This window comes from Schistocerca americana, chromosome 3, assembly GCF_021461395.2.
Source record: "Schistocerca americana isolate TAMUIC-IGC-003095 chromosome 3, iqSchAmer2.1, whole genome shotgun sequence".
Taxonomy (NCBI): Eukaryota; Metazoa; Arthropoda; class Insecta; order Orthoptera; family Acrididae; genus Schistocerca; species Schistocerca americana.
The window spans coordinates 293,304,298-293,327,142 of record NC_060121.1 but is presented as its reverse complement, the minus strand read 5'-3'; the positions used below and the strand labels follow the sequence as shown (position 1 = coordinate 293,327,142).

The 22,845-nt window shown below is 39.7% G+C and overlaps 1 protein-coding gene across 1 annotated transcript in view; it reads right to left on the bottom strand.

Annotated features, from left to right (window-relative positions):
• The window catches only part of LOC124605550 (condensin-2 complex subunit D3-like), a 158,284-nt gene that overhangs the window by 76,270 nt on the left and 59,169 nt on the right, over positions 1 to 22,845 (bottom strand). The window contains exon 5 of the mRNA XM_047137307.1: positions 5,969 to 6,199. Coding sequence (XP_046993263.1) covers positions 5,969 to 6,199 — 231 coding nt within the window. The remainder of the gene's footprint in view (positions 1 to 5,968; positions 6,200 to 22,845) is intronic.

The following is a 22,845-nucleotide window of genomic DNA, read 5'->3' as shown; positions in this document are numbered from 1 at the left end:
AAAACAATGCACACTCTGTTGCAGAGTGGAAATTTATCATACACACATGAAAAAAAATTTGCATCACCCCGGTTCCCATAACTCCTGAAGATAGACGTTGACTGTGGATATTGTGTCACAGACACAGCCCCTTTCACTGTTCAGAGATGCCACTAAACCCACCCAATGATGTAAACAACCTTGTATGAGCAGTGCCTATTAGACAGAGGGGATCCGGCAGCCGATGAGTTCCAGTCATTCCACCAGGAAGGAGGTAAATGGCTCGTGTTGTCTGTAGTTCAACCATGCCTAGACGGTCAATACCGCAGTTCGATCGCGTCCCCATTGTTACTTTGTGCCAGGAAGGGCTCTCAACAAGGGAAGTGTCCAGGTGTCTTGGAGTGAACCAAAGCGATGTTGTCCGGACATGGAGGAGAAACAGAGAGACAGGAACTGTCAATGACGTGCCTCACTCAGCCCACCTACTGCAGTGCTACTGCTGCAGTGGATAACCACTACCTACAGATTATGGCTCAGAGGAACCTTGACAGCAACACCACCATGTTGAATAATGTTTTTCGTGCAGCCACAGGAAATCTTGTTATGACTCAAACTGTGTGAAATAGGCTACATGATGCACAACTTCACTCCTGACGTTCATGGCGAGGTCCATCTTTGCAACCATGACACCATGCAGCGCGGTACAGATGGGCCCAACAACACGCCGAATGGAACGCTCAGAATCAGCATCACATTCTCCTTACCAATGAGTGTCGCATATGCCTTCAACCAGACAACTGTTGGAGACGTGTTTGGAGGCAACCCGGTCAGGCTGAACACCTTAGACACACTGTCCAGCGAATGCAGCAAGGTGGAGGTTCCCTGCGGTTTTGGGGTGGCATTATGTGGGGCTGATGTACACCACTGGTGGTCATGGAAGGCACCTTAACAGCTGTACGATACGTGAATGCCATCCTCTGACCAACAGTGCAACCATATCGGCAGCATATTGGTGAGGGATTCGTCTTCATGGACGACAATTTGTGCCCCCATTGTGCATATCTTGTGAATGACTTCCTTCAGGATAATGACATTGCTCCACTAGAGTGACCAGCATGTTCTCCAGACATAAACCCTAAAGAACACGCCTGGGATAGATTGAAAAGGGCTGTTTATGGATGACGTGACCCGATCTATTCCGAATTGCCATTGAAGAGTGGGACAATCTGAACCAACAGTGCCTTCATGAACTTGTGTATAGTATGCCACGACGAATACGGGCGGCATTAATGCAAGAGGATGTGCTACTGGGTATTAGAGGTGCCGATGTGTACAGCAATCTGGACCACCACCTCTGTATGGTGGTACAACATGCGATGTGTGGTTTTCATGAGCAATAAAAGGGCAGAAATGATGTTTATGTTGCTCTCTATCCCAATTTTCTGTACAGGTTCCGGAACTGAGGTGATGCAAATATTTTTTTGATGTGTGTAGAAAAGATTTAATTGTTTGAAAGTAATCAGGGTAATTAAGAAAAATCCAGTAGATAAGCATCCTATTGTACTCTTAAAATTTCTAAGTTAAACACTGAACTTTCAATCTCCAATCAAAACCTCATTTGCTTTCTTTTGATCTATATACTCCTAATAATAATAGAATACCAATCAACATTTAAATATATTCCTGTTTTCTAAACAAAACTGGAAAATAAAATTTTAAAAAATGGAAAAGAGTTAGATATTTTGCAAAATTATTTTTCTCAAAATAAGAAATAAAATAATTAGAGAATCATTTGAGTTGCCATTAAATGATGCTCAAAATCATGTACAGCAAATGAGGTGCCAATTGAGAATTTAAAGTTCGGTATTTTACTTAGAATGAGAAAATTTTAAAAAGTACTATAGGATATTTGTGTGGTGGATTATGTACATGGTGCAGTCTGCTGTTATGTGGCCTTGACATATTTGTGTGATCTATGCCTGAAGGTGTACAGAAGTCCCAACATTTTGCCAATTTCAAAAATTGTTCAATAGAAAATCCTTCAAATATCAGGAAAGAGAATGCATGTGGCACAAGAAGTAACGTCTCTCTTAAAAATGCTTCTTGACATCACTGTTCTTACTCACTCATTTTTTCCCAATAAAAATAAATAAATAAATAAATAATTAAATAAATAAAATAAAAAATATAATAAATTGCAACCATAAATCAGAGAGCAGTTCCAATTGGACTGCAGAGTCCATCTAGTGCTCTTTCTATGTAACTAGTGTATGAGTGTTCCAGCTGCTATGGTGCTTTGTTCGTGATTTTAAATATTTTAATACGGTACTTGATTCTGCAAGGCAAAGTCAACTACATTTTTGCTTCAGTGTTTGAACTGCAGTACATGATTTTGAGCATCATTCAAGTACATGTCAAACATATCTCCAATCTGTTTTATTTCTTACTTTCAGGCAAATAATTTCACAGATCATTTGCCCATTTTTCCCCTCTAATATTTGTTAAATAGTCAAATTGAGAATTTACTCATTAAGAGGTATAGTCTAATGTTAAATGTTTAAAACAATAATATGAGTATTTAAGTTACAAACTGAGTTTACAGCTCTTGAGGCAGTGCAGCACAAAAATTATCCAGACCATATTCATCCAGTATTCAACTATGAGAGGACTTAGCAACTTCCAGCAAACTTTACACATAATTTCAAACAGTTTCAAAACTGTTTCTGGCTGACACCCTTCACAAAATAATGAAAAGAAAAAGTTTGTCTTTCATTTTCACTGTTCATGGATGACAACTTCAGCATGTTTCAATTTATTACATTTTTACTCTATTTTAACATCTAGCTTTGCAGGCAGTGTCCACCTATACCACTGAATGTACTCGCATAATTATAACATTGTGCAACATATAATTTAGGGGACATGAGGTCATAATCACTGCGATGCATAAACAATTATAATGTCTTCTACCATAAAGATTTTACATGTTTAGTGTAAAACATTTAGCACATTTCATTGTCTGTAATCTCATATGTTTGAAGCTGTTTTATACATGGGAGATCAATTCTTCAAAGAAATGGGGCTTGGCAGATTACTGGTTGCCACCTAAAAGGATGCCAGTAATACTGGTAGCTAACTAGTGGCCTTAGATATAATGCAACCTGATCTATAACTGTGAAATAAAGGATGAGTGCCTTTGTCGCTGAGATATCTTCCCCAGCATTCCTCCTACTGCTGTTTTATGGGATATCATACCCAAGCATAGAGCCTTTTAAAGGGAATGCAGTTTTCCAATGCCCTGTAATTTTTATGTTGTTGGAGCAACCATCTGTAGTCTTTGATGGTCCTGGCTACTTCCTGTGTCCACATAGGACAGGTTTCCAATGTGTTCCTACGGAAAGCATGATCATTATTTCTGCTACTTTTAGTACTTCCATAGTTCTACCCTGTAGTACAGCATCAATATTCTCATCAAGGAATTGGGTGTTCTGAAGGGTAACAAATATCACTAGGTAAAATAATAGTAGGTGTCTGAGTCTGGTAGGTGGCGAAAATAACCACTACAGTTTGACTGGATGATGACTAGGTGATCCCAGGGATAGTGGGAAAACAGCAAGATGAGGAGTCACACTTCATCCCCTGCTTGCACCATCTGCTTAGTAGGAACGATGTCAACATGTATAATTTCAACACCAGTGGTGTGAGAAAAATGTGCCAGAGCCACCTAGAACCCCTTTTTTTCCACATCTTCCTTCTTCTTTTATATTTATTCTCCCCATATGGATTTTTATTTCTAATTGTGGGGTTGGTGAGTTATGTGTCTCAAATGGAAAATGAGTGAACTATTCAGTGACCCATACCTTATGCCTCCATCAGTCACTGATGAGGCACTATTAATCTACAATGTCAGCACAGAGAAAGGTAACCTTCCATTACAGAAGGGGATGGAGGCAGGAGATTGAGTATGATTTTTTTCAGCTGGGACTGGGGAACTGTGGTCCTCTTTGGTGTAATGGGAACACAGTAGGATTGGGGGTGGAGGGGACCTCTGGGCCCACTCGCAAACAGGTGTATTCAGATGGACAACAAAGCCTGACATTGAGGGGAATGTGGGTGTCTTCATCCTTGCCATAAATGCAGGCTTAGCCACAATGTTTGTGAAAATTGTCGTCATTTGAACAGGTTGTAGTCATTCCTTTTCTCCTAAATTTGACATACTCCCAAAGGTTTTGTATTCCTGTACCTTTCTTTCCCCTCTTCAAAATGGAGCAATTCAAAGATTGAGGAAAATGTTGCTCTTTACACCCGATACACATAGGTGACTGGTGATACAGAGTTGTATTGTGCATTAGCCATCCGCAGTCTACACAGATGGGGATCATTTACAAAGGGCAATGACATAAAATTGCACGCAGGATGGAACTTACAGCTTCATAACGCAGCAGTTACTGTTACTTTAAATTTTCAGATAATACACCCCATTCGAAAGCCAAAATAAAAGCACTAGTCTCCTCAATGTGCTATTTCAAAAATAAAACAGTGGTCAAACCGGTCTCACCAGCAGCTTGAGTACAGACTAGGTACTGTGGGAAAGCCATCTCATCATTTCTTTTGAATCTTCTTCGCAATCCTCCTCTTCCTCTGTCCCCCCCAGCAAGGCCAAGGTAGGGGAAGCCCTGAGGGCCTGACCTTTCTACTTCAAAATGATATACATTCTCTCTGGAAGATTGCTGGGGGCTGCATTTGAAAGCTTGATCCTCCTCACTGTGACTAAACTGCAAGAGTGCCATCCACTCTGACTGGTGGCTATGGGAGCCACCCCATCATAAGAACTGCTACTCAGCATTGTTGCTACTGTCTGGAGTCCCTTTGTCAAAGATTTGACAAAAATATTCTCCTTGGCATCTACAGGGAGTTTTCAGTTCCGGCACCAATAGCATGTTCCCTAGCAGGGGCTAAAATGACAGCAGCACACCAGCCCCCCACCCTCAAAATGAACTGGTTGTGGGCACTTAATTCAATCTGCCCACACAAAAGGTGCTTAAGAAAGGACTGCAAACTGGAATGAGCACCTGGAAGGGGGGGGGGGGGGGGGGGGGCATACACTAAAAATTTAGCTTTGATTTTCATATTAGTGCATGTGTTGTGACAGCCATTTTGCCATTCTACTAGTCATTCAATGTGATAAAGGAAGCACAAGTAAAATCACATGAACAAGAAGAGCAATACTATTTCACATGTAGAATTTTTTTGAAATACTGTAAGAAGCAGAATAATGTTGTATGAGCTAACAGTGTTAGACAAATAACAGCTCTTGCAAATGAATACTATGGTCTTACAACACCCACCAACCATGCATACTGCCTGATACAGCTGACATGCAGAGAGTCATAGTGGGAAGAGATGATGCAAAGTACAAGCATCAGAAATTGACACCCAATTTATTATACTGTCTCTTGAAAAACCAATAAAATTTCCTGTTTTGGTTTAAAATTCTTAACACTGAGAACGTGAAATGTATATAGGTTACATCATGTTCAGTCAACAAACAGGAATCTTTTTTTTTCCCATGTGGATATTTATAATGCAACAGTATACAACTGGTATGACAACTGCCATTACATTATCTTATAATTCCAAAAAACAAACCATACAAACAGAGAACTATGCCACAGAAGCCATAGGTTTGAAACTAACAAGTGCTACCTCAGGAGTTGTAGAGAAAACAGGAGAAAGGAAAGGAAGCCTTGAAGTGATACCTATTGTGATACAAAAGGAAAGTTACAGGTGTATATCACGAGAGAAAGAGAAGGATAATGTCTGTGAGAGTATTCAATCCAAATATTAGAAAATTACACACAAGTCTTAATCTGAAATGCAAGAGCATATAAAAGAAAAAAAGGAAACTTAAAAATTACATGTACTGTTCACACAAGCATCACCAAAAAGACAAATATTAAAAAAAATATCATTTCTGAAAGTGGCAAACCTCAATGAATTGTGCAGCCCAAGTGGTGTCAGCCTCTTCAGGTGACTTGGCATGGTCTCTTGCAATTGTAGCAAGCACATCAAGTGCTGGACTTATAAGAGATATAGGTAGCTCCATACAATACACAGCTCTCAAAAGTTCTGCTCCCAGACGCTGTTGGTCTTCTGATTTAATTGCTTTCCAATTGAAAAACAGTACCTCCAATGCTGACAACAATTCATATTCCTTCTCCTGAAAATAAAAAGGGGGAGGGTGGGTTCAACAAATGTACGTCAGATTAAAATAAATTTTATTAAATAAAGAATTGTTTCTTACATAATTACAATAATGAGTGTCAGAACCAAAAGATGTTCTAAGAAAATTAAGAACTGGAGAACATATGGAAAACTTCAGTTAGGGGGGGGGGGGGAGGGGGGGGGAGGGGGGGGGGGGAGAGATCAAACAGCGAGGTCATTGGTCTCACTGGATTAGGGAAGGACGGGGAAGGAAGTCGGCCGTGCCCTTTCAAAGGAACCATCCCAGTATTTGCCTGGAGCGATTTATGGAAATCACGCAAAACCTAAATCAGGATGGCCAGACGCGGGATTGAACCATCGTCCTCAAACTTCAGTTGTGTCACTGCCACATATTACACTAGTTAAAACATTTTTTTGTTAGTAATGTATTCCAGAACTGCATAAAAATACACTACAAAATGACCAGAACATGATGTAAAATGTGTATTGCTACTTCTTATATCATTGTTTGATGTCATACTTGTATATATGGAAAACGGTAAGTAAGCATTTAGTATAGCACAGAACTTATGTCACACAGTGTTATAAACTTTTCTAAATGTGAGACTGTATGACACTTCATTGACTGCTTCGTTTAGTTTTTACATTTGTTCATTGACTCACTGTAGGCGAGTGCTCAAGTTGTTCGTTTCAGATTACACGTAACTATTTGTCAATTAACATCAAAACATAGTTGCGTTATCTGACACAATTTTTCTCAAATGCTGTTAGTAGATCAATGCTTCAAGGAACTATCACCAATGCTTGAAATATACCATACGCAACACTTTCCGTACCTAGATGATTCTGATAGATTAAGAGAGGTAACTTCAGCTTCAAGGATGCAACCCCTTGAGGCAAATTTTCTAGAACTATCTCCAAACGCAATGGTGTCACAGTACATAAAATAACCAGTGCCTATCACATAGCCATATCCATTCATTTGCAATTCCCACCATTCTAAAGACCACTTTTAAGCGAGGAAGTTTTCCTTATTGTGGACATCATACTCCTTGAGGTAAATGAAACTTTCTTCATACTGTGACAATGTCAGATGTTGATGTACAGCAGTATCACATTGAAGTACATCCTTTTGGACTCCACAAAGAAGCTGAGTATGTCACAGATAAAAAAGAAAAATCTCAATAAAAGATTAACATTAAGAAATAAAATCTTTGCTGAGTGGAATGTGATACCCAGTGAAGTGATTAAAGTGGTGTATCATATAAGACAACTCCATAAGCTCAAAAAATCTACCAATCTTTTGGACAGAGATGCTTTCCTGATGTGAACGGGTCACGAGAAGACGTGTAACTATCAGCCTGTTTCTATTCTTCCAATCCTGTGAAAAGTGTTCGAGCAAGTAACTGCAAACCAGATCCAAAACTTTATTGCAAAAAATAATACTATTAAATGTAACAAATCTGGATTCCAACATGGGAAAAAAGACACACTGGATACAGCGAATATGCAAAGAAATGGATCAGAGGAGTAAAGTTTCAGGTATCTTCTAAGATCTTACAAAATCTTTTGACTCCCTAAATCATGCCTAGCTTATTTATAAATTAGACAAATTCAATAAATATGGATTTACGAGCAATGCTCTGAAATGGCTTACATCACATCTGCAGAATAGAAAATGAAGGGTAATATCAATTCAAATGCAGGGAATTATTATTCTAAATGGAGTACAGTATCACAAGGCTGCACTTTAGAGCCGGTCATATTCCTATTCCTGTAAATATAAATTTGCTATCAGTTCTGTTTGCAGATGATACTTCAATTCTAACTGAAGATGATGATGCGGAACAAATTCCAAGCTCTATCATGAGCACGCTAGAAAACTAGTTTCAGTTAAATGGGAGAAAACTGAACACTGTACAAACCTGTATGATATACTTCAAAACCAAACTTTCAAAATGTGTGGAACTTACAGTTTATGGAAGAAGCTGACACAGTCAAATGCCTTGTACTAAATATGGACAAAAACTTAAGCTGGATTACACATATTGACTTTCTGTCAAATAAATTAAGCAGTGTTGGATTTGCGATGCATATACTAGAAAATTATACTGCCACGAGTACATGACAAGTACCATACCATAGTTATTTTGAATCTGTCATTAGGTATGGCAGAATCTTCTGGGGAAGTTCACATGGTGTGTCTCGAATACTGAAACTGCAGAAGAAAATTATCACATAAATGTGTACTGCACAAAAAGAGGAGTCTTCTCACCCATTACTTTGGGAAATACAAATTCTTATTGTTCTCGCCATATACATTTATGAAATAATCTTCCTTCACAGCAGACAAAAATTATTTGAGGAGAATCATTTTAATCCACACATACAACATGAGGAATAAAATGAATTTTATGCTACCCACACGGAAATTGAAATTATATGCATGGACTCCACAGTATATGAGGATGACAATATATAATAAATTAAGTGGCAAAAACATATTTCATATTAAGCCAGATATTCTAAAAATAAGCCAACAGCCGATTCTGTGGGAGAAATGCTACTATTCAGTGGGAGAATTCAGAGAGGATGAAATGGTAATTTGACCAGGGGGTAACTTAGTTTTTTTATTATATATAAAACAATGGAAAGTCCAGAATCCACAATTTTTTCATGTCTCCTGTACCTCAATCAAATGATATAGATTATGAATGTTATGAGGTTAACAAACCAAAATTCACAAATCCTTTAAGGAGAATGTTGAAGCGTATGATAAAATAGCCACTTGAAAGTGGTGTATAGAGTAATTTCCTGCAATAAGCCCAAAAGTCACTTAAAACCATACATTTGAGACTGAAATTTGACAATTGGTTCTTTCACTGTGACTGTGCTCTAGCCACATCATGCAAAAATTTTGATGAATTGCACCAATATCCTTCACCACTTTGAAAACGTTCTCTGTGACACTGCTTTTGTCACATATGACTGTTTTGTTTCCCCAAGTTCCAAGATTCTGATGAAAGAATGGCAATGTACTATGTATGTATTTCCGCATCATGTAACAATGAATAATTTGCTTAAAAAAAAAAAAAAAAAAAAAGTAAGTTTTTCCACCATCCTCAAGGCTTGTATACATTTATCTTTTTACTTAAGACTGCTGTCTCTCTCCTATTGTGAATGGGATCCTGTGGCATGCATAAACTGTTCAGTCTGTTGACCTAACATTAAGACACATTTCAAACTGTCACTGTCACTTTGCAGCAGGAAGTATTGCCAGGACAGGAAGTTGCCCATTAAATTGGTGTACACCACAGAAACATCATTCAAACATTCAGCCGCTATTGTAGGATACAAAACATTGAAGACCTGCTCGTAGTAGTCACCCACTGTCAATAACATCAGCTGATGACTGTTACCTACAAATTTTGGCTTATAAGTATTCTGAGGAGAATGCAACAAAACTGTGTGCTAAATTTCTTGAGGAAACTGGGAGGGCTGTATTGAACCAGACAGTATGCAACTGTCTCCAGACAATCAATTTTGCCTCTAGATATCTATTACAAATAAAAATACAGAACCCTCAGCACCGTGGCGCACAAAAAAGAGAGCCAAGGGAACACCTGGAATGGAAACTCAATCAACAGGTAGGGTTTTCTTCATCGATGAGTGCAGAATTGTCAAACAATTGGTGATCATTGCAGAAGTGCATGAATCTGCCCAGGGACCAATGCACATCTCAGGCACACAGTCCCACAAAATGTTCTGCAAGGAGGTAAGTCAGCCATCTTTAGGTCTGATATCATGTACGGATGTCAAATATTTCTCATTGTTAGCAACAATAATTCCAAGGCTCTGGGCAGTGCAGCATCAAAACAGTATCTCCCAAACTACTGGCTAACCCCACAGTCAACTTATTGACAATTAGTTCATCTTTCAAGATGATATTGCACAAAGACACCGTGCCCACTTCATGAACACCTTCCTTCAGGAGGCAGGAATCAACCACAGGGAAAGGTCTGCAGTCTCTGCTATTCATGAACCAAAAGAGCATTCTTGACACCTGCTGAATCTCACAGAGTGTCATCACAAGAACCTTCCTCAAACATCAGATGACTTTGAGAGGACCACCTTCAAACAGTGAGACAAGCTCAGGCAGCAAACTGTTGACCACCTTACGGACAGCATTACAAGGAAGACCCAATAATCTTATGATACATGAGGTGGAGCAATGCAAAACTGATCGTTAGCCAACAGCAAATAAATTTTGAATTCATAGATGTGCTAAGATGTGCACTTTGAAATATATTGCCTTCAATTTGGTTATTTTTGCATTTTTATTTCAAAGTTTTTTTTCCCCTGAGGTCTATTACTTTTCTCTGTTCTCCTAGAATCAAGTCCACACATGTTTGCAGATATGCTAGCGATGTATAATGTTTTTCTGAGCAGTTTAAGCAAGATCTCCCCAGGACATTGGACCATGCCATGGAGAGGCGGTTTGTGTGCTAAAATGAGCATGGGGTACCTTAATTGGACAGGAAAGTTAGACAGTTTACAGAGAAAAATGGATAGGCTGAAGTTAGATATAGTGGAAATTACTGAAGTGCCACAGCTGGAAGAACAGGACTTCTGGTCAGACGAGTGAAGGTTTAGCATCACACAATCAAATATGGGTAATGCAGGGGTAGATCTAATAATGAATAAGAAAAGTAGCATGCAGGTGAGCTACTATGAACAACATTGAGCACACACTGTTGCGGCAAAGGCAGAGACACTGCCAACATCCAACATATTTGTATAAGACTACATCCACAAATGATGAAGAGGTTGAAAGTGTGTAAGATGGCTAAAATAATCAAGGGATGTGAAAATTTAATTGTGACAGGGGACTGGACTTTGATAGTAGAAAAAGGTAAAAATATAGTAGGAAAACATGGACTGGGGAAAAGTAACAAAAGGGGACACTGACTGGTAGAATTTTCCACAGAGCACTATTTAATCATAGCTAAGTGCAGCTGGTTTAATAATCAAGGAGGAAGGTTGTATACATGGAGGAGACCTGTAGACAACACAGATGTTTCAGGTAGATTACACACTGATAAGGTAGAGATTTTGAAACTAGAGTCTACACTGCAACAAATTTTCAGGGGTAAATGTGGAATCTGATCATTCTTTATTCATTATAAACTGCAGGTTAAAAGAGATTAAACTGCATGAATACACAAAATTAATCCTTTTGCTGCTACAGACGTGCTTACCACAGGCTGTGCCAAGTGCTGTGTCATTATGGCCTGAGCCGGCTTCCTGCCTGCTGAATTACCTGCATTGGCCTCCTGTTGCTGCAATGAATGTTTTAAGCTAGCTTGCAAGCTAAATGCTGTACAATTCTTACATCCATTCTGCACAGATTGTCTGTGCTCATGGCGCATGTCAGCGGAATTATTCACTCACAAACAATTCACAATGGAAAGGAACAGCTTGATGGAACACAGTTTTCATACATCTGAATACGATTCAAGCTCTTAAATAAAATTAATTGTTCCGAGGCAAACTTCAAGACCAGAAATCAATGTTCTCAAATACAAAATCTTTCTTTAAGTTGAATCATTTGACAACACAGTTAAGAGGTGAATCTGTATAATTTTTTATTGACTGATGCTATGTAAGCTTCATATTTACTTGTTTCACAGAAAAGATACTGCTGCATATGAAGAAACATGTCCATCCATGGCCAGAACAATGCTTAATCTGGAGAGATGCTTCATCTCAGAATCTTTAAGCATTGGAATACTTTTTACAACAACCAGTATGTATTTTCAATCCTTTCACATCCTTGGGCAACTTTCATGGCCAAAAATCACAACACACAAATATAATTGTATATGTTACATAGGAATAATTTTAGCATATCATAAGCAGGTGAATATTTACAATTTTTGTTTTACCTGCGCAATGTAGCTCCACATGTGCAAAACAGCTACATTATCAATTGAAATAGCAAGTCAGTTTCTTACCAGAACTTAATCTTTATTTGGAGAGGCACTCCAAAGTGAAGAAATTTAACTGTATTTAATATTTTTTACAATACACAGTATGTACATTGTTTAGCCAGAACATTATGACCATCGACCTACTATCGATATAAATTCATCCAGGAGATAGCAGTGTCATCTGGCTAGGAATGGCCACTAGTCAGACAAACGCACGGTGCATGTAGTATCAGTGAGCATGCTGTCTGTGTGTAAATGAGGAAGCCTCACAATTTATCTGAGTTTGACCGCAGGCAGATTGTGATGGCCCAAAGGCTAAGCAAGAGCATTTCAGAAACTGCACGTTTTGCTGGATGTTCGAGGGTTGCTGTGGTGAGCGTCTTCAGCATGTGGCGAAACCAAGATGAAACCGTGTCCAGAAGTCGAGGGGCTGGGTGGCCACCTCTCATTACAGATACTGAATGGCGTAGGCTGGACTGACTGGTAAAACAGGACATGCGGCAGACTGTGATGGAACTAACATCAGACTGTAATGCTGCGCAGAGTACAAGTGTGTGTGAACACACACTGCACCAAACACTCCTAACAATGTGCCTTCGCATCTGACGACCCACACATGAGCCTATGTTAATATGACAACATCAGCAACTACAACTGAAATGGGCAAGTGACCATCAGCACCAGACACTGGTGCAGTGGCAGAGAGTTATATGGTCTGATGAATCCCAATACCTTCTTATCATGCTGATGGGTGGGCGCGAATCTGTCATCTTCCAGGGCAGCAACTTCTTGATAACTGTACTGCAGCATGGACACAAGCTGGTGGTGGGCCCATTATGCTCTGGGGAACATTCATGAGGGCATCCATGGGTCCATAGAGCTTGTGCAAGGCACCATAATGGCCAAGGAGTATTGTACAATGGTTGCAGACCACATATACCTGTTCCTGATGATCACGTTTCCTGACGGAACTGACTTTTTTCAACAAGATAATGCACCATGTCACAAGGACAGGAATGTGATGGAGTGGTTCGAGGGACACAGGAGCAAGTTCTAACTGAGTGCTGGCTCCCCAACTTGCCAGGCCCATTTAAAAGTAGAAATTGAGCAGTTTTACCTACTCGTATACAAATCACTTGTAAATGTGGACGGCACACTTGGTGCTGCTGCATCTACAGGTAAGGGGAAGAATGTTCTTAGAGGAGTTGGTAAAACTGCTCAATTTCTACTTTTAAATGGGCCTACCCTATTTTGTGGCGCCAAATTAAATTTCTCTTTAATGAAAAGTACCACTTCTTCCAGTCTTGGTAATGGTTGGATTACTGTTGCTTTCGTTGCATGTAACAATGCAGGGAGACCTGGGTTGGAATCCTTTGAGACTCGTGAAATTTTGTCTTATCGTACTATACCTGTTTCTGAGATTATTATCTCTGGTGAGGGTTCCTACCTTATGCCACGTTTGGGATGTGATTGTGTGTGGCAACAGAGCTCATTGTTCCCGTTCCCAGAATTTACAGGAACTACATGACTTGTGTGTGCAAATGTGGTGCCAACTCCCTCCAGTGACCCACCAAGGCCTCATCGCTTCCATGCCACGATGCAGCACCAATGTTATCTGTGCCAAAGGTGGACATACTGGCTATTAGGTAGATGGTCATAATGCTCTGGCTGATAAGTGTATTTTCAATCATTGTTTAAACCCTAGTCAACTTTCATGGCCAAAAACTCAGGGTAGCTGAATATAATTGTTTCCATCACATTTTAATAATTTCATTATATTGTAAAGTGACGGAATGAATCCTGTGTAATTACATCACATATAGTATAGACATTGTAAAACACATCAGAGGCCAAGCCATCTGTGAAAGTAGTCATGTCATACGCCAGCTCTGTTGCAATCATTGCACAGTTTTTTATATTGGTATGACTACCAACCAGCTGTCCACCAGGACAAGCGCCACTGCCAAACTGTGGCCGAGAGCAAAAGTAGGCCACACTGTAGCACAACATGCAGCTGAATATAACATGCTTGACTATAATGGCTGCTTCACTACCCGAGCCATATGGATCCTCCTCTCAACCATCAGCTTTTCTGAACTGCACACATGGGAGTTATCCTTATGACACACTGTTCGCTCCTGAAATTAGCCTGGCCTTAACCTATAGTAACAGACCGTCCCCACACCTTACACCCAACAATTTCAACCCCCTTCATTCTATCACCATCTTCTTATTCTCATCTTCCACCCTCTTTGCATGCTGCCCATTGCCAATGCACCTGTCCATCTTTCCCCACTACTGTCCTGTTTCACTACCTGTTGCCCCCCACCCCACAGCCACCCGACACTGTGACTGTTGCCAGTTGGCCGTCTAGTCCCTCCACACTCCCAGACAGCACCTTCAACCCCTCCTCCCCCCCCCCCCCCCCCCCACACCGCTGCCTACCCATACACTGCAATACTTTCCCCTTCCTTGTACCCTCCAGATTGCTGATTCCACTCTAGCTGCATTCCAGTCCAAGCCACAGGAGATGGCAGTCATGTGTGCATGATGTACAATTGCTTGTGTTAATGAATGTGTGCATTTCTTCTTCTAACAAAGGCTGTGGCTGAAAGCTAATGTATGAGTGTCTTCTAGGCATGCCTGTCTGCAACTTAATGTCTCATTTTTACAGTCAGTAGCAAAATATATATTTTCCTTACATTACTGATTTTCAAGCCCAGAGATTCCTTTGTTTAATAAGATATCTGTTCACCCAAAGTTGTAATTGTTATAAACAAGCAACAAAATAAGGAAGATTTGTTTAAAAATTGGTTAAGTAATTTCATAGGTTGCATAGATTGAAGCTCTCTCACAGGCCTTGACCCTATGCAGATGATGAAGATATCAAGTGATACGGAACAGTGGTACAGCATAGCAGGTCCATTACATCAAGAAACTCCAAGAAAGGCAACCATATGAATATACTTAATATAAAAATTACTGTCATGGAAGTGACAATGGGTGTAGAAACAGAACTTGGAGGTTACATTCGAATGGAAGACAGCAAAATGAAAGCTGAAGTCTTAAATTTCGCATTTACAAAATCATTAATGCAGTGTGATCTTAGGGTTGCACACAATCTGGTATGGAGGACATAAAAACAGGCATCCCTGGCATTGAGAAGCAACTGAAAGAGTTGAAAATAAGTAAGTTGCCAGGTCTGCAAGCAACCCCAATTTAGTTTTACAGAGAGTACTCTACAGAACTGACCCCTTACTTAGTTCGTATTTATCACAAATATCTCATTCAGTGGGATATAGAAAGTGACTTAGGAAAAAGGAGCCAGAGACTCTTGTATATAAAAAGGGTACAGGAATAGCTGTACAAAATTACAGACCTACATCCCTAATATCAGTATGTTGCAGTATTCTAGAACACTTTCTAAGTTTGACTTTAATTACATTTCTTGAGATAGACTAGCTTTTGTCCATATATCAGCATGGATGTAGAAAGTATAACTCATGCAAAACTCAGATTGCCTTTTGTTGCACAATTTCCTGTGAATCAAGGATGAAAGACAACACTAGTGCAGCCCATTCTTGGATACTGTTGAAGTGTTTCAGATCCTCACTGAGACAGACTAAAGGAAGACACTGAAGCAATACAGTGGCATGCTGCTTGATTTGTTACTGGTAGATACAATAAACATGTGAATGTTACAGAGATGTTTCATGAGCTCAAAACATTGCGAGAAAAGAAAATGTTCTTTTCTAACGTATATTTCATGTAAGGATGACAAAGACAAGATAACAGAAAGTAGGGCTCTTACCATCGAATACAGACAGCCATTATTCCCTCACTCCATTTTCCCTTGCTCCATTTGCAAGTGGAATACAAAAGGAAAAGACCCTCCACATATGCCCTATGGTGGGTTGCGGAATATGTATGCAGATGTAGTTAAATATGTGTAAGTTAAATATTGTAGTGTCTGAAACATCAAGCCTGTTCACTTGCCAGTGGACTACTTCATCTGAAGAAATGAAGTCAGGAACTGTTTGAATATTTTTTACATCCACTGTATCTATTTTTCACCTTTCATTATGATCGGGGTTTTGGACTGGCACTGGTGAAGTTAAAAATAGATTTTGATATTGGCTTTTTTTACATTTTTGTGTTTTTCTTTTTCTTTTCTTAAATAATTTATTCAGAAGTGTCAACTAATTTCATCTACCAGTTTTAGCTCATGACGACTTGTAATGCTTCTTCATGTGGCAAGTCTTGTAATTAGGTACAACACATAATGGCGTGTTGCAAGTTTTGCTTTGGTATATGGTTTCACAGAGCACTTTTTGTTTGGTGCAAGCTACAGTTCTGCACATTAGCAAACTTTCGTTAGAATGTTCACTCACATTAACATCCGACGAAAGCCTCCCTGCAAATAATAAAGCATTCTTGTCATCGGTGCCACTTCCTCTACCACCTTTTCTCCATTCTGTTGCATATTTTCCTATAGTTTCACTAATGATAGAGAGGTGAAATTATGCTAGTGCCATTTTTTTCTTTGTAATCAATCTGTGGAGAGCCAGAGCATTTAAATGCACACATCCAGAATGCGGAAAAAGTATTTCTTGCACCGTTTCACAGTCTTATGTACTGATCCTACTGAGCTCAGTAACATGTCACAATGGTCAACTGCACTCATACTCAAATTGTAATCCATAATATTTTATTTTTAATTTTTTTTCACCAACATTACTGTTGGTCTTCTCTGTTTCAACCATTTGTATTTTATTACAAGCGGTCAACATTCACACACTTTTAAATCACAACATTTGATAGCAAGCATCTTGTCATTTGATTTAACCTCAGTTTTTCTTTATTTCAATTTCTACTGTAGTTTTGGTACGTTACACCTGTCCTTACGAACAGTGCCACATGATATTCTTCCATGGTTGTGAAGCCAGAGAAATGAGGTCTGGGCTGGAATACCAGTTATTGACATACAGAGTGTCTCCGTTCCAAATACAGTCCCATAAGTGTTGACACTGCGCTGCCACTTTTCCCTAAATTGTGGAACCCAATTTCTGTTGTTGCACCTGTATATACATTGAAATCAAGAATGTAGCCAGTCCGACAGTCATACAGCACAAATGTCTTTATTCAAAATCTACATTGCTTGATGGAATAAATTGTTTAAAAGATTATTGATCTCTGAACAACAAGAGACTTTCAACACTGTGCAAAGCTCCTCTGATGTGAATTAAATGTACTGCGAAATGTTGTATGGACTTTTTCAACAATATTCCTAATTTTATACATACTGTCACTTCCAGCACTCACAATGTTTCACTTAAGTTTAACATTCTGAAATGCAAAACAAAATGTTCACAGGACATAATTTTGCTGAAAACTTTTAAGTATGTCTCTGGACCAATAACCACTTATTTTCACCTTTTTAACTTGTGCCATTAGAATACATAAAGCAACTAAACAATAAAGTACCTCAAACCAAGTTCCTATCCACTATGACAGTCAAGAATGCACAGATTCTGGCGAATTTGCCCTGGTGTACACATAAAATCAATTTCTTTTGTCTGCTATAAGTGCAATAGCTCTTCTGACGAAAAGTCATAAAAATGATAGAATGCTAGAATCTTTAAACAGTTGACATCTGTGTCCTGCAGCCATGTCATCAAATGCATGCCTTAGTGTCTGAAATAAGTTTTTTTTCCAATCAAAAGTGCCATTAAGACATGTTTTAGTGAAGCATGCTGCTATCACTTTCTGCTTCTTCAGGTTCTGACTAGCTACCGACTGCACCTCTTGTAGAGATCGAACTTACATGGTGCTTCAGATGTACACAGGGCTGAGGACTACTGTTTCTATGATTACATTGCAGACTCGTTACTGCTACTGACATCAGAGAACTAATGTTCGCTTCACTGTCACTCCTAAAATTTCACTAGCTGTGCAACCATGGTGATAACATTTCTCTTATAGAACAGATGACTGCAAAGTCAAAACTAATGAAAGCAAAGTCAAATTCTCCAACAAGAGACCACAGCAGCAAATGTAGACACACACTTGAACTACGCAGCCAGAACTCTGAACAGCTATTGGAAGAATGGTCCTCAAGCGCAGCTCCACACGTATGCACATTTAGAGCTTGTGGTACCTGTGACTCGACACACATAAATTCGACCGCAACAGTGGAGTGCTGGCAGCACACAGTGCTTAAACAAGTAATTAGCACTGTAGGAAAACCCTAGGGTTGTACCAACCCAAGTAGTACTGGTTGGTCATTCTACGCTCATTAGTCCAAAATATCGGGAATTCCTGCCACCTTTAATCCTAAATGGGACAAATATCAATTTCTCTCTCTCAGTAAAGAGTCTAGGAATAATAACAAATGGTGATCTAAATTGGACTGAACACGTAACTGCAATCTGGTCTACATAAACATATAAAGCTCTACCCTCTTGAAGCAGGAACTTGTACGAACACTTATACTTCCAATTACTGATTATAGTAAAGTCTGTCTCATGCAAGTTTACAGAGGCTGGAACTGGTTATAAATGCCTGTGTTCATTATATCTGTGCTGTTCACCTCTTTGATCACATTTCACCATCATATGCACAGTTATCCTGGCTGCGTGCAGACAAGCACAAAGGTTTCCACACCCTCTGTCTTCTCTACTGTCTTATCAACATACACTGTCCCTCACGTCTCTCCAGAGGAATAGAGAAACTGGGGAAGGCCAGCCTCGGTGAAATGAGTTTAGAGTTCCAGAAAAATGTAAGAACACACAAGGCAATAATAACCCTATGACTCACCTTAGCAGGAAGGTCAACCTAGGTTTGAAGTGTCTGCACATTTAGAGAAAACTTTGGCAGTGTTGACTGGAATACAATCTGATATTCTGAAGACAGTTGGGATAAAACACAGGGAGTGAAAGTTTATCTGTAACTTGCATAGAAACGAGGTTAAAGTTATAAGAGTCAAAAGAAGCAGTTGATAAGGAAGTCATACAGAGTTGTAGCCCATCTCAAAATTATTCTGTCTCTGCAATGAGCAAGCTATGAATGAAATCAATGAGACATTTGGAAAGAGAATTAAAGTTCAGGAAGAAGAAATAAAATCTTTGAGGTTTGCCGATGACATTGCCATTTTGTCAGAGATGGCAAATTACTTCAAAGATCATCTGAACGGAATTGACAGTGTCTTGAAAAGAGCTGGTAAGATGAGCATTAACAAAAGTAAAACAAGGGTAAAGTATGATGTAGTCGTATTTAATCATGTGATACTGAGGGAATAAGATTAGGATATGAAACACTGTCTTGCTATTTGGACAGCAAAATAACTGATCATGGTCAAAGTAGAGAAGATATAAAATGCATACAGGCAAAAGAAAAGTGTTTCTGTAAAAGAGAAATTCATTGACAGTGAACATGAATTTGGTCAACAGCACAGACCTACTACAGAGCCTCTAGAGCACAGCAGCTAAGACTGGTCTGGACATCAATATACAAAAAACCGAGTTTAATACTACCATAAAGGCAGTCCCATCTGCAAATCTACTAGAAGACAGATCCATTCATAAAGACCCCGTAGTCAAAAATTTACAAGAGTGGATTTAGATAAATGAGTGTGACAACTTGGCAATAGATAGCAGACATGCCATGTTGGAGAGTGTCTATCACTCCTGCAAGGGCATTTACATCTCCAAGTATCTTTTCCAAAAACCATAAACTCAAACATTACAAAACTTTCCTGGCAGATTAAAACTGTGTGCCGGACCGAAACTCGAACTTGGGACCTTTGCCTTTTACGGGCAAGTGCTCTACCATCTGAGCTACCCAAGCACGACTCATGCCCCATCCTCATAGTCTTACTAAAAGAAATCTGTCAAATTTCAGTTAAAAGATAAGCCACACAATTCTCAAAGCTGTTAATTCAACTAAATGTCAAGGAATTACAATTACCAACAACTTTAATTGAAAGACCATACAGATAATATGTAAGGAAGGCAAACCAAATGCCACACTTTGTTGGCAGAACACTTCTAAGATGCAGCAAATCCATTAAACAAACTGCCTACAGTACACTTGTCCGCCCTCAGCTAGAGTACTGCTGGACAGTAGGGATCCATACCATACGATTGCCGGAGAACATCGGAAAATTCCAAAGAAAGACAACTCATTTTACATCGACATCTACATCCATATTCCGCAAGCCACCTGACGGTGTGTGGCGGAGGGCACCTTGAGTACCTCTATCGGTTCTCCCTTCTATTCCAGTCTCGTATTGTTCGTGGAAAGAAGGATTGTAGATATGCTTCTGTGTGGGCTCTAATCTCTCTGATTTTATCCTCATGGTCTCTTCGCGAGGGAGCAATATATTGCTTGACTCCTCGGTGAAGGTATGTTCTCAAAACTTAAACAAAAGCCCGTACCGAGCTACTGAGCGTCTCATCTGCAGAGTCTTCCACTGGAATTTATCTATCATCTCCGTAACGCTTTCACGATTACTAAATGATCCTGTAACGAAGCGCACTGCTTTCCGTTGGATCTTCTCTATCTCTTCTATCAACCCTATCTGGTACGAATCCCACACTGCCGAGCAGTATTCAAGCAGTGGGCGAACAAGTGTACTGTAACCTACTTCCTTTGTTTTCGGATTGCATTTCCTTAGGATTCTTCCAATGAATCTCAGTCCGGCATCTGCTTTACCAACGATCAACTTTATATGATCATTCCATTTTAAATCACTCCTAATGTGTACTCCCAGATAATTTATGGAATTAACTGCTTCCAGTTGCTGACCTGCTATTTTGTAGCTAAATGATAAGGGAACTATTTTTCTATGTATTCGCAGCACATTACACTTGTCTACATTGAGATTCAATTGCCATTCCCTGCACCATGCGTCAATTCGCTGCAGATCCTCCTGCATTTCAGTACAATTTTCCATTGTTACAACCTCTCGATACACCACAGCATCATCTGCAAAAAGCCTCAGTGAACTTCCGATGTCATCCACAAGGTCATTTATGTATATTGTGAATAGCAATGGTCCTATGACACTCCCCTGCAGCACACCTGAAACCACTCTTACTTCGGAAGACTTCTCTCCATTGAGAATGACATGCTGCGTTCTGTTATCTAGGAACTCTTCAATCCAATCACACAATTGGTCTGATAGCCCATATGCTCTTACTTTGTTCATTAAACGACTGTGGGGAACTGTATCGAACGCCTTGCAGAAGTCAAGAAACACGGCATCTACCTGTGAACCCGTGTCTATGGCCCTCTGAGTCTCGTAGACGAATAGCGCAAGCTGGGTTTCACACGACCGTCTTTTTCGAAACCCATGCTGATTCCTACAGAGTAGATTTCTAGTCTCCAGAAAAGTCATTATACTCGAACATAATACGTGTTCCAAAATTCTATAACTGATTGACGTTAGAGATAGAGGTCTATAGTTCTGCACATCTGTTCGACGTCCCTTCTTGAAAACGGGGATGACCTGTGCCCTTTTCCAATCCTTTGGAACGCTACGCTCTTCTAGACACCTAAGGTACACCACTGCAAGAAGGGGGGCAAGTTCCTTCGTGTACTCTGTGTAAAATCGAACTGGTATCCCATCAGGTCCAGCAGCCTTTGAGCGATTTCAATTGTTTCTCTATCCCTCAGTCGTCTATTTCGATATCTACCATTTTGTCATCAGTGCGACAATCTAGAGAAGAAACTACAGTGCAGTCTTCCTCTTGAAACAGCTTTGGAAAAAGACATTTAGTATTTCGGCCTTTAGTCTGTAATCCTCTGTTTCAGTACCATTTTGGTCACAGAGTGTCTGGACATTTTGTTTTGATCCACCTACCGCTTTGGCATAAGACCAAAATTTCTTAGGATTTTCTGCCAAGTCAGTACATAGAACTTTACTTTCGAATTCATTGAACGCCTCTTGCATAGCCCTCCTCACACTACATTTCGCTTCGCATAATTTTTGTTTGTCTGCAAGGCTTTGGCTATGTTTATGTTTGCTGTGAAGTTCCCTTTGCTTCCGCAGCAGTTTTCTAACTCCGTTGTTGTACCACGGTGGCTCTTTTCCATCTGTTACGATCTTGCTTGGCACATACTCATCTAACACATATTGTACGATGGTTTTGAACTTTGTCCACTGATCCTCAACACTATTTGTACTTTAGACAAAACTTTTGTGTTGAGCCCTCAGGTACTCTGTAATCTGCTTTTTGTCACTTTCGCTAAACAGAAAAATGTTCCTACCTTTTTTAATATTTCTATTTACGGCTGAAATCATCGATGCAGTAACCGCTTTATGGTCGCTGATTCCCTGTTATGCGTTAACTGTTTCAAATAGTTCGGGTCTGTTTGTCACCAGGTCTAATATGTTATCGCCACGAGTCGGTTCTCTGCTTAACTGCTCAAGGTAGTTTTCAGATAAAGCACTTCAAAAAATATCACTGGATTCTTTGTCCCTGCCACCCGCTATTTACGTTTGAGTCTCCCAGTCTATATCTGGCAAATTAAAATCTCCACCCAGAACTATAACATGGTCAGGAAATCTACTCGAAATATTTTCCAAATTATCCTTCAGGTGCTCAGCCACAACAGCTGCTGAGCCAGGGGGCCTATAGAGACATCCAAT